Consider the following 12,487-nt stretch of genomic DNA (forward strand, 5'->3'; position numbering starts at 1 on the left):
ACATACAGTTCCCAGAACAAGAGAGAGGTCATGTTTGACTCAGATCCCAGCACCTTTTGCCTCTGATGGCAAGCCAATTTTCTCCACACACGCCTGTGGATTACTGAAGGTTTTTTGTTTGTTTGTTTGTTTGTTTTGACCTCTAGAATTCACAGATATGGTAAAGAGAAACTGGCACTTGGCACGGGGAGCACTGCTAGGCTGGCAGAGACATCAGCTTTCCTGGGGTGAAGATGCAGCCACTCCAAGCTCTCTGCCCCTTAGGCCCTAGGTTTTTTTTTTTTTTCATTTGTTTGTTTTGTTTTGTTTTTCCCAGACAGAGTTTCTCTGTGTATCCCTGGGTGTCCTGGAAATCACTCTGTAGACCAGGCTGGCCTTGAACTCAGAGATGTGCCTGCCTCAGCCTCCTGATGCTGGGATGAATGGTGTGCACCACCACTGCCCAGCAAGGTCCCAGGGTCTTAAGTCGTTCCTCCCCCTCCTTAAAGGTACCCAAGGGCTTCTAGTCAGTGACCTATCACCTTCCAAAACTACAGCAGTTGACTTCAGCCAGCACATAGTCAGGTATCGAGATATCTATGTGGTGCTGTATAACTGGAGCCGCCTGACCCAGGAGGTACTCAGCACATCCCACTCCTGGCCCCACCCTCCTCAGTACCCAGCCCTGACTCATTTCTCTCTGCTCCATGACTCATCCCTATCAACCAAGAGCTGAGAAAGAATCAGAGTCAAGTACCGTGCCAGGTGCCTAGAGGATGGGCACAAAACTTGCTGTCCATACCCTCTACATTCTGCCACCCCCTCAGTTGGCTCTGTTATTAACTCCTTTTACAGGCAAGAACCAAGTGTGATGGCATACGGTGCCCTCACATGATGCTGTGTGCTGACAGGAAGGAACTGTGTAGCCCTGGTTCGTACCCACTGAGGTCACATAGAATAGCTCTCAGACACTCCCTTTGCTTTGAGGATAGTCTGTACAGAGGTACTGGTGAGCTGCAGGGAGCCTGGGACATGCAGGAGGGCTGCTACCTGCTTTCACACACCTGGAGTGGGTGGGAGGAGGGTCTCCCCTAGCTCTGCCTTTCTTCTAAGCCCCTTGCCTGTGCCCACTGGCTCCTGCATGAGGGTTGTACTCTCCTACGCTGGCAGGTCCCTCCACCTCCTGTGTTCTTACCTATGCAGTTCTTGCTGAGCTTCCCGAATAGACAGCACAGCCTCTTGTAGCATCCGGAGTCGGTGCGCCTCTCGCCTGCACCGAGGGCATGGGCTCTCGCTACCTGGATGTCCAAGATGGAGACAGCAGGGAGTAAGAAACCAGGGTGAGCTGGGATGTCCTGGCTGACCTAGGTCCTGATCAACTACCTGAGAAATCCTCAGGAGCCAGCCACAAGGAGACAGGGAAAGTTAGTATGGGATGCAGGCTCAGCTAATCTGAAAGCATTAGAGATGAGTGACCAAGACAAGGCTGGTCCACTGCAGAGGTTGGGGAGACATAGATGGCTCAGTCACAACAAATGAGCAGAGTCCCATCAGGATAGGGTCAGAGTCAGGGTCAGGGGCTGGGCAATGAACAGTATCCAACCAACCTCTCACAGTATCCCCGAAGCTCAGGAAAATCCTACCCTGGGACCACGTCCTCTCCCAATCCCCACTTTTGAAAGTAGGTTTCATGTATCCTAGCCTGACCTTGGACTCACTATGTAGCTGAAGATCACCTTAGCCCCTGACCTCTTGTGTGACCTCTGGAGTGCTGGGTTATGGGTGTGCATCGTCAGGCTGGGTTTATGCTGTGTTGGGACTGAACCCAGGGCTTCATAAATGCTAGGCAGGTATTCTACCACTAAGCCACACATCCAGTGCTCTCTTTTCTTCCCCATATCTTGACTACAGTCCTCATCAGGCCTGACTGTCCCCAGACTCTGAGAAAGCAGATCTCATAGGGAGAGGGGAGGGCAGGACAAGTAAAGATGTACTATGAAGACACCTGCCCCTGCATCCTCATCTCTGGAAGGTACATCCTGGTCCTTACCATCCTGCAGAGGGGCTGCAGGCAGGATGGGTCCTCTCTTCCTGCCTTCCCTCTTAGTCAACCTTCAAGGCTTCCACCAGCCAGGGCCAGGGCCTGCTTAGCATGCATGAAACCCTGGGAGCTACTCACCAGGAACAAAGTCCTCATCAGAGAGGTCTGGGCAGGACTCAGGTGTGGAACCGCTGCTCTCGGTAGCCTGGCTATGGCCAGATGGCTGGTCACTGGCCTTGCGGAGCCGCCGGTCAGGGCCAGGCCTCTGTAAAGAGATGGGAATTCCTGTATCTAGGGTCTCCTCCCAAGGGCCCTTTGGGGACATGGTGGCCTGTTAATGTCAGGATGCACTAGAGTAGGGCAGTGTGTAGAGGATGGGCCTGGTGGCTTTGCAGTTGGACACAGGTGGTTTAAATCACCGGGCATGAACTGTAGCCATTCCATCTCTGGCGCCTCAGTTTCCCATCAGAAACATAAAACCATTGACCTCCTCTTCAGGAATGAGGAGCAGTCAGCTCTGCATGGTCTGGCCACCAGGTTGTCACAAGGCCAGTGCTATTCACACTGAAACTCAGTGCATGTGACTAGGTACACCTGGTGGCGCCATTCCTAGTCCCACCTTACATAAATGTGTGTTTCCCTCTTTTTGTCTTTTCCTGGAGCTCCCCCAACCCTTTGACTCCTTCCTGCCTTTCCCAGGCCCTAGGCATATATGGATGCTGGCTTCTCCTCTTCCTCCCTAGGCTACCCTAAGCCTGAGTTTCTTTAGCTGTAAAATGAGACAAAGAGGCTTCTGGAGGTAAACAGGCTGGCAGCCAGCTGATACCTGCATGGAGTCTTAAACTGGGAGGTCCAGGATACCCATGAATCAGATATTCTGTATCTTGGGTTCCCCACTGGAAAGGAAGGAGTAATGAGAAGCCTGGGGTCAGTGAAGGCCCACAGCCAGGTAGGGTTTGAGACATCTCAGACACGGGCACTGAGGGAGGAGGGTCAGGTGGCCAGGTGGAGGGAGTGAGGGCTTCAGTGGTAGCCAGTTGCTGAGATCAAACCTGGGCTGGAGCCTTGGTGAGGGGTACTGACCTTGTGCCTGGACCCCGGACTCCCTAGGAAGGTTGTCTGGCCAGACATAGTCTCCCTCTGTAGTGTGTGAAGAATCCCATCTTGTTCATATTGGGCGATGTCCTTCAGGGGGTCCCAGGGGCTGTGGCTGGAGGGTCCAGATGGTGTCCATCAGTAGAGGTGATGACCCTCACTGGAGAGGGTTCTGTCCTAGCCTAGACTTCAGCCTCTCATGATGACCCAGGGGATGACCACTGCTCAGGGTCTGCAGGGAAGGCTTAAGGGGCCTGTCTGACCATCCCTTTGTATCCCTTATCCTTGGTACTGCTGAAGGCAGGGAGAAGAGATTAGAGACTCTGTGACATCCCCAAGTTAAAGCCAGCACTGCGGAGTCCGTCTGTAGGATCCAGCTTCAACTGTCACCTGACACTACCCAGAATTCCCTGGGAAGGGTCTCAGTAAGGGTTTTCCATCAGACTGCGGGCATGTCCTGAGGGATGACTGACACAGGATGTCCCGCCCACTGTCACCCCTGGGCAGGGAAAGCTGTGCTGTGAGCCACTCACTTCTCGTATCGGTAGCGCCATTCTTGGGTGAGTGGGTCCAGGTGGAAGAGCTGTGGCTTCCACGGAGTGAGGCTCTGCTGGTGCTCCCGGGCACGCTGCCGCTGTGCCTCCTCCAGCACAGACTTCTCCTGTGTGGCTTTATGCTGGTCACCTTCACGGATGGCCTTGGTGACATGCTGCCAGAGCCTACAGGCCAGAGGACCAACCCACCAGGGACTCAGAGTGGGGCGGCTCCATTAATCAGCAGCCCAGAATCAGTCCCCTCTACATCGGAAGGAGGCTTAGACAACTACTTGGTTGTCTTCAGTGATAAGGGGCTGACTATCTGGCAGGAAGACTGTGTCTCTCAGGTTTTGACTCCACACTATAAACTAAGCTGGGCTCCCACCTGCCACCGGCAAGGATCTCCTTGCTGGCTATGATGAGGCCCTCTCCTCCAGCTGTCCCCAGTAGGACAGTTGATCTGGCCTGAGGGGTCTATTCTGTCTTTGACAGACACCCTGGAATGTGCTCCCAGCACTGTGACCCTGACAACCCACTCCTCTGGCCAGCAGTCTGTGGCCAGCAGGGCTCCTGGACAGAGGGCCTCACCTCTCAGACTCCAGCTCATTCTGTTCTTCCAATAACACCGTGTGCCGCTTCAGCCGCTGCCTGCGGACCTCCTCACTCGGAGTCCAGAAAAGCTCGGTGCCTCCACCGCCCTCTTCTTTGATAAACACATCTCTGTCCTGCCGCAGATGGCACAGCAGCATCAGAGCTGCTGGCCTGGTTGGTGATCACCCTAGGGCTCAGCCAGGCTCCTGAGGAATGATGTCTTACCCAGTGTCCGGTGAGGCGTGCCAGGACCTCCTCCCCCGCCATGATCTTCCCAGAGATCTGGTTGATGCTGGTGCTGTTTCCAAAAAAAGGCTGCAAGAGAAGGTGGCCACTGGATGAGTGGGGGGGAGGAGGCTCTGCTTAGAGGCACACCCTCTGAGATCCAGGGCACTCATTCTCATGACTATGGCTTAGATGAGGTTCATACTAGAAAAAGATGCCCTCATTCCAGTGCCTTAGTCTGGACTCAAATCTGTAGTCTTTCACCATGAGGACGATGGGACTTAGGCCTGCAGGCTCTGCTGTGTGGCCTGTGGGCAACCCTTTCTCTCCCTGGGCCCTGTCTGTGGGGATGCAAAGGTGTACTTGTTTGGGGCACTTCGCCTGGTGTGGAAGGAGGGGATCAGCCCTCCCTCCCTCTCTGAGCTCCATGCACTGCCTCCCACAAGCTGCATCCATTACCTTGAGCTTGAAGTCCAGTTCAGCTTGGAGCTTGTTCTTCTCACACGCAATGGTCACTTTGCCCCCTAGCTCCATCGTCATGGTGCCATATAGAATCCCTGAAATGCAACTGGTGTTGAGATTCATCCCTGAAAGCCTGTGTCAGCAGACAGGCAAGGAAGGTGGGGAGGGTGTGTGAAGGGGTGTGCTGAGTTCGAGCCAGAAGCCTGCCTGTCCTTCAGTACTGTGACCCAGGAAGGAGCCTCTGCTCTGGTCTGGAGATGCCACACCCTTCGCTGAGTCAGCTCCTTCAGGAGCCCCAACTCCAGTGTCTGAGCAGTCACATTTGTGGCTGGGTTCTGCACCAAAACTAGAGAGTAGCTGTGTCTGTTCCCCGCCGCCCCCAGGACTGTGCTGGTGTATCTGTTCCCAGCTGTCCCCCAGGACTGTGTTGTGTGTATCTGAAAACCCAGTTGTCTTTTTCTCAGTCCACTTCTGGTCATATGGAAAATAGAATCTAATTTAAAAATCACCACCATGACTGCGGTAGTTTGAATAGGAATGGCCCTCATAGACTCATATATTTGAATGGTTGGTCATTAGGGCATGGTACTACTTGACCAGGATTAGGAGGTGTGGCCTTGTTAGAGTAGGTACAGCCTTACTAGAGGAAATGTGTCACTGGGAGTGAGCTTTGGGGTTTCAAATGCCCAACTCAGGCCCAGCAGCTGTTTCTTCCCACTGCCCACTGATCCAGATGTAGAACTCTCAGCTACCTCTCCAATACCACTTCTGCCTGTCTGCCATCATACTTCCTGCCATGATGACAATGGACTAAACCTCTGAACTGTAAGCCAGACCCAACTAAACACTTTCCTTTATAAGAGCTGCCGTGGTCATAGTGTTTCTTCACAGCAATGGGACACCAAGACAATGATGACACAAAACACCTAAACATTTCCATTTGAAAACTCAGAAATGTGAAATAAAACATGTCATTTTCAAAAATGAAAAGTAAAAAAATTAAATAAGTGTAGCACGAATTCTAGTTGGTCTTACTAATAAAATCCCAGAGTCAGATATAGGGGTTACTGCTGAAGGTCAGAGAGGCAGTGAGGCCAGCCACTAGTGGGACCTTTCCCTCTACCCATGCGCAGATACAACAGGCCATCCTGTCCTCAGACTTCTCCTCTCACTGCAGGAGCGATCCTCAGACTGCAACTGTCTCTCAGCTCCGGTCTCTTCTGCCTTATATTCCTCTCTCCACTCAGCCTTCACTCCTGTCTGCATCTCATTAGTGCTGGGGTTAAAGGGTGTTTGATCCCAAGTGCTGGGATCACCTTTGTGTGAGCTCTGTTTCTCTTTTAGACAGATTCAATCTTGTGTTGCCCAGGGTGACCCTGAACTAACAGAGAGCCCCCGTCTCCCAAATCCTGGGATTAAATGCATGTGCCACCACTCCCTGGCCTCTAGTAGCTTAGCTCTGCACTCTGATCTTCAGGAAAGCTTTATTTGTTAAAACAAACAAAATATCACTGCAGGAAGAGCCATTTGTACCAGCAAAAGGCTCAACCCCTACCCCTACGTTCTTCCAAGGGGACTGGCTGTATCCAGCAAATGCCACAGGGAACTACATAGTTTAGAGAAAGGCGGGATCTTCCTGTTGCTCCAGAGGGTTAGGGTTAGGGTTAGAGTTAGCCTAACTCTGGGCTGCATTACAAGGTAAGAAAAGTCAGCTACAAGTTTGGTGTAATCTCCGCACTTGGAGGCCGAGGTATCAGGATTATAAGTTGGAGAACAGCCTGTGCTACAAAGTGAGTACCAGGCCAGCCTGGACTACATGAGGAGACTGGCAATTTGAATGAGAATGTCCTCCAGAGGCTCACGTATTTGATTATCTGGCCTCCACTTGAAGAGGTTTAGGAGGTGTGGCCCTGTTGGAGGACATAAATCAGAAGGTTGGACTTATAAATTGGAGGCCGTGTTGGGAGTTTTTCGATATTTTCCTTTGTTCTTTCTGTTTCTGGCTTGAGGTTCAACATACGAACTCAAAGCCTCCTGCTCCAGCTGCCATGCCTGCTGCTTGCTGTCATGCCTCCCCACAATGATGGCTAATTATCTCTCTGGAATTGTAAGCCCAAATAAAATCTTTATTTCATAAGCTGCAAGATGCTTGTCAATATGCCTGAGGAGCTGAGTTTGATCCTCGGGTCGTACACGGTGATTGGATAAGACCAACTCTTTCAAGTTGCTCTCTGACCTCCACATATGTGCAGTAGCGTGTACATGTGCGCGCGTGCTCATGTGCGCTCACACACACACACACACACACACACATGCGCGCGCGCGCGCACCCCCCCTCCAAAACAACTAAATAAATAAATGTAATAAAAAACAAACTAAGGGAAGAAAGAAAAAGGAAGCTAGCTACAGCTCCAGGTGGGTACAAGGCTCAGGGCTCTGAAAGAGACACAGTGTCAGTCACACCTTGTTTTGTGTTTTAGATTTTAGAATCAGGTACATATTTTATACACACGATTATAAAAAATAAGGTAAAATGAATGAATCCTTTGAAGTAGCTGAAACTCCCAAACTAAGACAGGTGTATGTGATGTGGGAAGTCCTTCTGTATATATGTTGCTTTTATTGGTTAATGAATAAAGAATCTTCATTGGCCTGTGATAGAGCAGAGTAGAGCTAGGTGGGGAAAACTAAACTGAATGCTGGGAGAAAGAAGGGGGATTCACGAGACACCATGGAGCTGCCAGAGGAGAACGATGCGAGCTGCCAGGTGGAACCTTGCTGGTAGGCCATGAGCCTCATGGTAAAATATAAAATAATAGAAATGGGTTAGCCAAAGAGATAAGAGCTAGCTAGCAATACATTTAAATGATTTGGCCAAGCAGTGATTTAAATTATACAGTTTCTGAGTGGTATTTGGAGTCTGGGCAGTCGGGAACAAACAAGTGGCCTCCTACAACAGGTGTGAGCAGTGGTGTAATCGTGGAGGGGACCTTTCCACTCCATGGGACTCCAAAAGCCCCTGGAAGATATGCTGAACACAAAGCCAACCACGGAAAGCAAAATGTGCTGTCAGCCATAGCACCAAGAGTCCCATTATCCTAAGACTGCTTCCTCCCGTGCCATATAGCTAGATGGGAGAAGAACCAAGGTGGGGCTATCAGCCTGGATTCTTGGAGCTGGAACCTGGAGAGGCAAGCCACATCTGCTGCCCTGAGCCTGGCAGGAAGTGTAACTGTGAACTTGGTATTTTATTTTATTTTTTTTATTTTTTATTTTTTGGTTTTTCTGTAACAGTCCTGGCTGTCCTGGAACTTGCTGTTGTAGACCAGGCTGGCCTCTAACTAACAGAGATCTGCCTCCTGAGTGCTGGGATTAAAAGCATGTGTCACCACCACCCGGCATAAAATTATTTATTATTTATTTTTAATTTATTACCATTTTTTTACATTTGCAATGTAGCTCAGGTTGGCCTGGGGCTACCTTAGTCTCTTAAATGGGGTTATAGGTTTGTAGCATCAAAGCTAGCTCTTAGGATGTTCTTTTAAGTACCTGGATGAACAGATAGGGAGAAAAGAAGACAAAGGAAATCCCAGGTCAAAAAAGAAAAAAAAAATAAAGTAGAAGAAGGAGAGAGTGAGGGTAAGGGGAGGGTTAGCAGCACTGGCTACCCTTGCAGAGGCCTGGAGTTTAATTCCCAGCAACCACTGGGTGACTCAAAACCACCTGTAAGTTCAGTTCTAGAAGAATCTGGTGAGATGACCCCCCTCTTCTGGCCTCTGTGGGTACTACAAGCACGCATACATGGCAGACAAAACAAACACATACAAAGATAAAACTAAAAAGGACAAAGGGATGGTGAGGGAGAGGATAAGAAGAGAGATGGGGGAGAGCTGAATAGATGAGGTGGAAGAAGGGGCAGTCGTAAGGATCTGAGACCTCGGCAGGTCTTGGTCCTAATAGCTGGCAGTTTGTCCCCAGCCATTTCCACACCGCAGAAACTTTTATAAAGTGTCTCCGTCCTAAGAGATTACTGCAGAAGGCCTTCCATAGCCAAGGAAGCATCAAGGACCAACGACATCTCTCTGGCTCTGGAGATTTCAATGGACACTTCCTGTTGTGGCCCCCAAACAGCCTGCTTCGTAGAGCTGGCACAGATGCTCAGAAAAATCACATCATCTCATCTAGGGTCCGAGGCAGCCATTGTTGGCTCCTGGGTCTTGTCTACCCCTACAGCTCTGAATGCTTCCTTCCGTGCGACCGTATGACACTCACACATCCTATACTCTAGACCTTAGACCCCAGAGTCATCCACTCAACAACAACAACAGCAACACTTTGGTTGTTTTTTGTGACAAGGTCTCACTATGCAGCTCTGGCTGTCCTGGAACTCACCGTGTAGACCAGGCTGATTTTGAATTCACAGAGATCTTCCTGCCTCTATCCCTAGCGTGTTGGATTTAAAGACATGTACCACCATGCCTAGCTCACTAAACAAATTTTCCTGAGCATCTTTTAGAGTCTTGCTGTTGGCTGTGGAATACATGTCACTCACACAACAGGGCATGAATATTCCCAGACAGAGATGGCAAGACAATCACATTTAAGACGATAGTGAGGATAGTTCTCTGGAACCTACCCAGAGAAACCGCGTCACGGCAAGCTGCTGCCCAGCTGTTGTAAGTGCCAGACTGCAGCAAAGCGCGTGGTCAGAATCCCGATAAGATCAGGGAGGTGGCACACCCAGCGCCAACAGCCACGTGTGTTTCTGGAGTCTGGCTTTGCCTGTGCTTTGGCTGTGTGCTGTGTTTGTTTCTCTAGGAGCACATCTGCCTTGCTGCTTTAATAATACACTTGTCGCTCTCAGGCCAGGTCTGCATCAGCTCTGCCAGAGACTTAGAGGCACTCGAGAAAGAAGCTTGGCCAGCAGGGTGTGGAGACTTAGGGGCATAAGCTAAACGTTGCTCCCCAAATCCAGCTGCACTTGACCAGCTCATTCTTTGAGCTGTTGGAGCTGTGCCAGGTCAAAGGTAAATTGTTTTTTTTTTTTCTCTACTTTTTAAGATATGATCTCACTATGTAGCTCTGTCTTTGAACTCACAGAGACCCGCCTTTGCCTCCCAAGTACCGGGATGAAAGGGATGAGCCACCATAGGAGGTTTAGCATGGATTCTCAATTTTATTTTTGGGAGTTCATACTAGCTTCCGCAGGCTCAGTATAGCTCTGCTGCTGAGCTTCAGCTTCAGCCCCTAACCAGAGGGGTTTCGAGGGTGGGGAAGCTCTTCAGTTTGACACTACAGTGGCAACTCAATGTCACAAGTCTTAAAACCTGCAGAATATATACAATGAGTGGACCTTAAAGGAAACTGCAGACTTCAGCTAAAGGCTAAGTCTTAATCTGGGTTTGCCACAAACATGTAACAATGTCTACCATGCTAAGGAAGATGTCTGTGACAGGAGCCTGGGGGTGAGTAGGGGTTTACAGGAATTATACTTCTCCTGGACCTGTGTGTGTGGTACTGGGACTGGACCCAGGGCTTCATACATACCAGGCCAGTGTGCACCACTGAGCAGTGAGCCCAGCTCCCTTCCTAGCTTAATTAATTTTAAGACACGGTCTCACTAAGTTATTCAGGCTGGTCTTGAACTCACTCTGCAGCCCAGGCAGGCTCTGAAATTTCAATCCTCTTGCCTCGGCCTCCTCAATAGCTGGGACTGATCACTAACACAACAGGAACCACAGGCAAAAATCAGTGAGGAGAAACTAGGAGTCGACCCAGAGTTACACCCCCAGTTCTGAAAAGTCACCCAGGTCAGGACACCTTCAAACAAGGGAGTGCTTAGCATCTGCTCTGCTTCATCTCGATCGTCAGTGCCCTCTGAATTTGGAATCCCCTGGGAGGCATACCTCTGGGTAGGTCTACGAGGGTCTTCCTAAGGAAATTTAGCAGAGCAAGGAAGACCCACATCCTGAGGTCCTTGGCTGAATACCAGGATCATCTCTCTGCTTTCTGACTGTGGATTCAATATGACCAGCTGCGTCACCTACCCCTACATGGTGGGCTGTGCCCTCAAAGTGGATTCCAAAATAAACTCTTTCTTCCTTTCTTAGTTGTTTTTAACATATCATAAGAAGAAAAGTAACGGAGTCCGCTACACCATGACTGAGGGCTAGCCTGGCCTATCGGGGAGTGGGGCGTGGTACAGTCACTCACCTCGGCAGTGGGCATAGGGCATGGTAAGGGTGTACTCCTCCTTGCGGTTCAGGAAGGTGAGTTTAGCTTTGCCATCCAAAAGTGCTGACAGGGAGTTCCCTGCAAGGACAGAGCAGGGGCTATTGAAGGCACAGACCCTTAGCATCAGTCTGCTGCTGGACCCCAAGGTCTGAGTGCCCTTTCAAAATATCCCAGAGTTCCCAGTGCCTCCAGCTGGAGCACCGAGGGAGAGAACACAACCTCTGGTCCTTGGATATCATAAAAACTCTTTAGTTTGCACCCTTTATGAATCCTGGGAAAATCATCTGCCTTGCAGCGTGTTTGTGGTCTAACCTACTTACTCCACCAGGGAGCTTCAGGGTGGAGACTATAAAGCTTCTGGAGCTAGCCTGAGCCCAGAGCACAGGTGGGAAAGGTGAATGGAACATGGATGCAGATGCCACATGCTACCATCTGCTGCTACCGGGCACACAGGCCCTGAGCACACACCTGCACACCAGTCATAAAGGTAAAGAGGCACCTGAGGGCGAAAGGGGAAAGGGGCTGGTGAGGTTACTGGGCACTGCCATTCCCCGGCTCAGAGCAGCCCAGAAATGCAGCACGTCCTGTCATCGTAGGCTGCTCCAGCCATGTGTGGCTACCAAAACACTTGATGGGACCCATGCAATGGAACACTGTGCTCCACTCTGATTCACTTCTATATACCTACCTACCATCTATCTATCTACATATTACCCATCTCTCTGCCTCCTACCCACCTACGGATTATCTATCTATCTGTCTGTCTGTCTGTCTGTCTGTCTGTCTGTCTGTCTGTCTATCTATCATCTATAGGCTGACTTTCTATTTCTCTATCCATCTATCTACCTACCTACCGTCTGTCTGTCATATATCCACCATCATCCATTGCAGCTCTGGGGATGGAACCCAGGGCCTCTGCACACAGGTGCGTACTTTCCACTGATCTGCAGACCAGCTCCCCTTTTAATCGATACACACAGCCACATGTGGCTGACAGCTATGGAATCAGGTGGCTGTGCTGGAGCAAATCCTTCCCTGCAGGCTTCTCCTCCTTTGTCCTCTTGCTTCCCTGCAGAAGGTATCTACTCTAAGCAGACTTGGGGCCACCCACATCATCCTACCACTGGGCTTCTGGGGTTCACTGGCTTCTGGAGTGAAGTTCTCCTCCCATCCCCCCCCCCCCGGAGCTTCCTCACCGTAGAACCTGGACTTTGCTGTGATGCTGCCGCTCATGCAGAAGCCATCCTTCCGGTTGCTGACATAGAAGGCAGACACGGGAGGATGGTGGGACACCTGTATGAAGAGAGGTGACTCTGAAGATGGC

The 12,487-nt window shown here is 50.5% G+C and overlaps 1 protein-coding gene across 1 annotated transcript in view; it reads right to left on the bottom strand.

The window, feature by feature from the left end:
- Osbpl5 (oxysterol binding protein like 5) overlaps window positions 1-12,487 on the bottom strand; it is a 56,232-nt gene that overhangs the window by 2,152 nt on the left and 41,593 nt on the right. Inside the window, exons 13-21 of the mRNA XM_038331070.2 lie at window positions 12,360-12,456; window positions 11,143-11,241; window positions 4,927-5,024; window positions 4,468-4,557; window positions 4,240-4,376; window positions 3,649-3,834; window positions 3,104-3,230; window positions 2,159-2,285; window positions 1,175-1,277 (exon numbers count right to left, since the gene is read on the bottom strand). Coding sequence (XP_038186998.1) covers window positions 1,175-1,277; window positions 2,159-2,285; window positions 3,104-3,230; window positions 3,649-3,834; window positions 4,240-4,376; window positions 4,468-4,557; window positions 4,927-5,024; window positions 11,143-11,241; window positions 12,360-12,456 — 1,064 coding nt within the window. The remainder of the gene's footprint in view (window positions 1-1,174; window positions 1,278-2,158; window positions 2,286-3,103; window positions 3,231-3,648; window positions 3,835-4,239; window positions 4,377-4,467; window positions 4,558-4,926; window positions 5,025-11,142; window positions 11,242-12,359; window positions 12,457-12,487) is intronic.

The sequence above is a fragment of the Arvicola amphibius genome, chromosome 1 (assembly GCF_903992535.2).
Source record: "Arvicola amphibius chromosome 1, mArvAmp1.2, whole genome shotgun sequence".
NCBI classification, from domain to species: Eukaryota; Metazoa; Chordata; class Mammalia; order Rodentia; family Cricetidae; genus Arvicola; species Arvicola amphibius.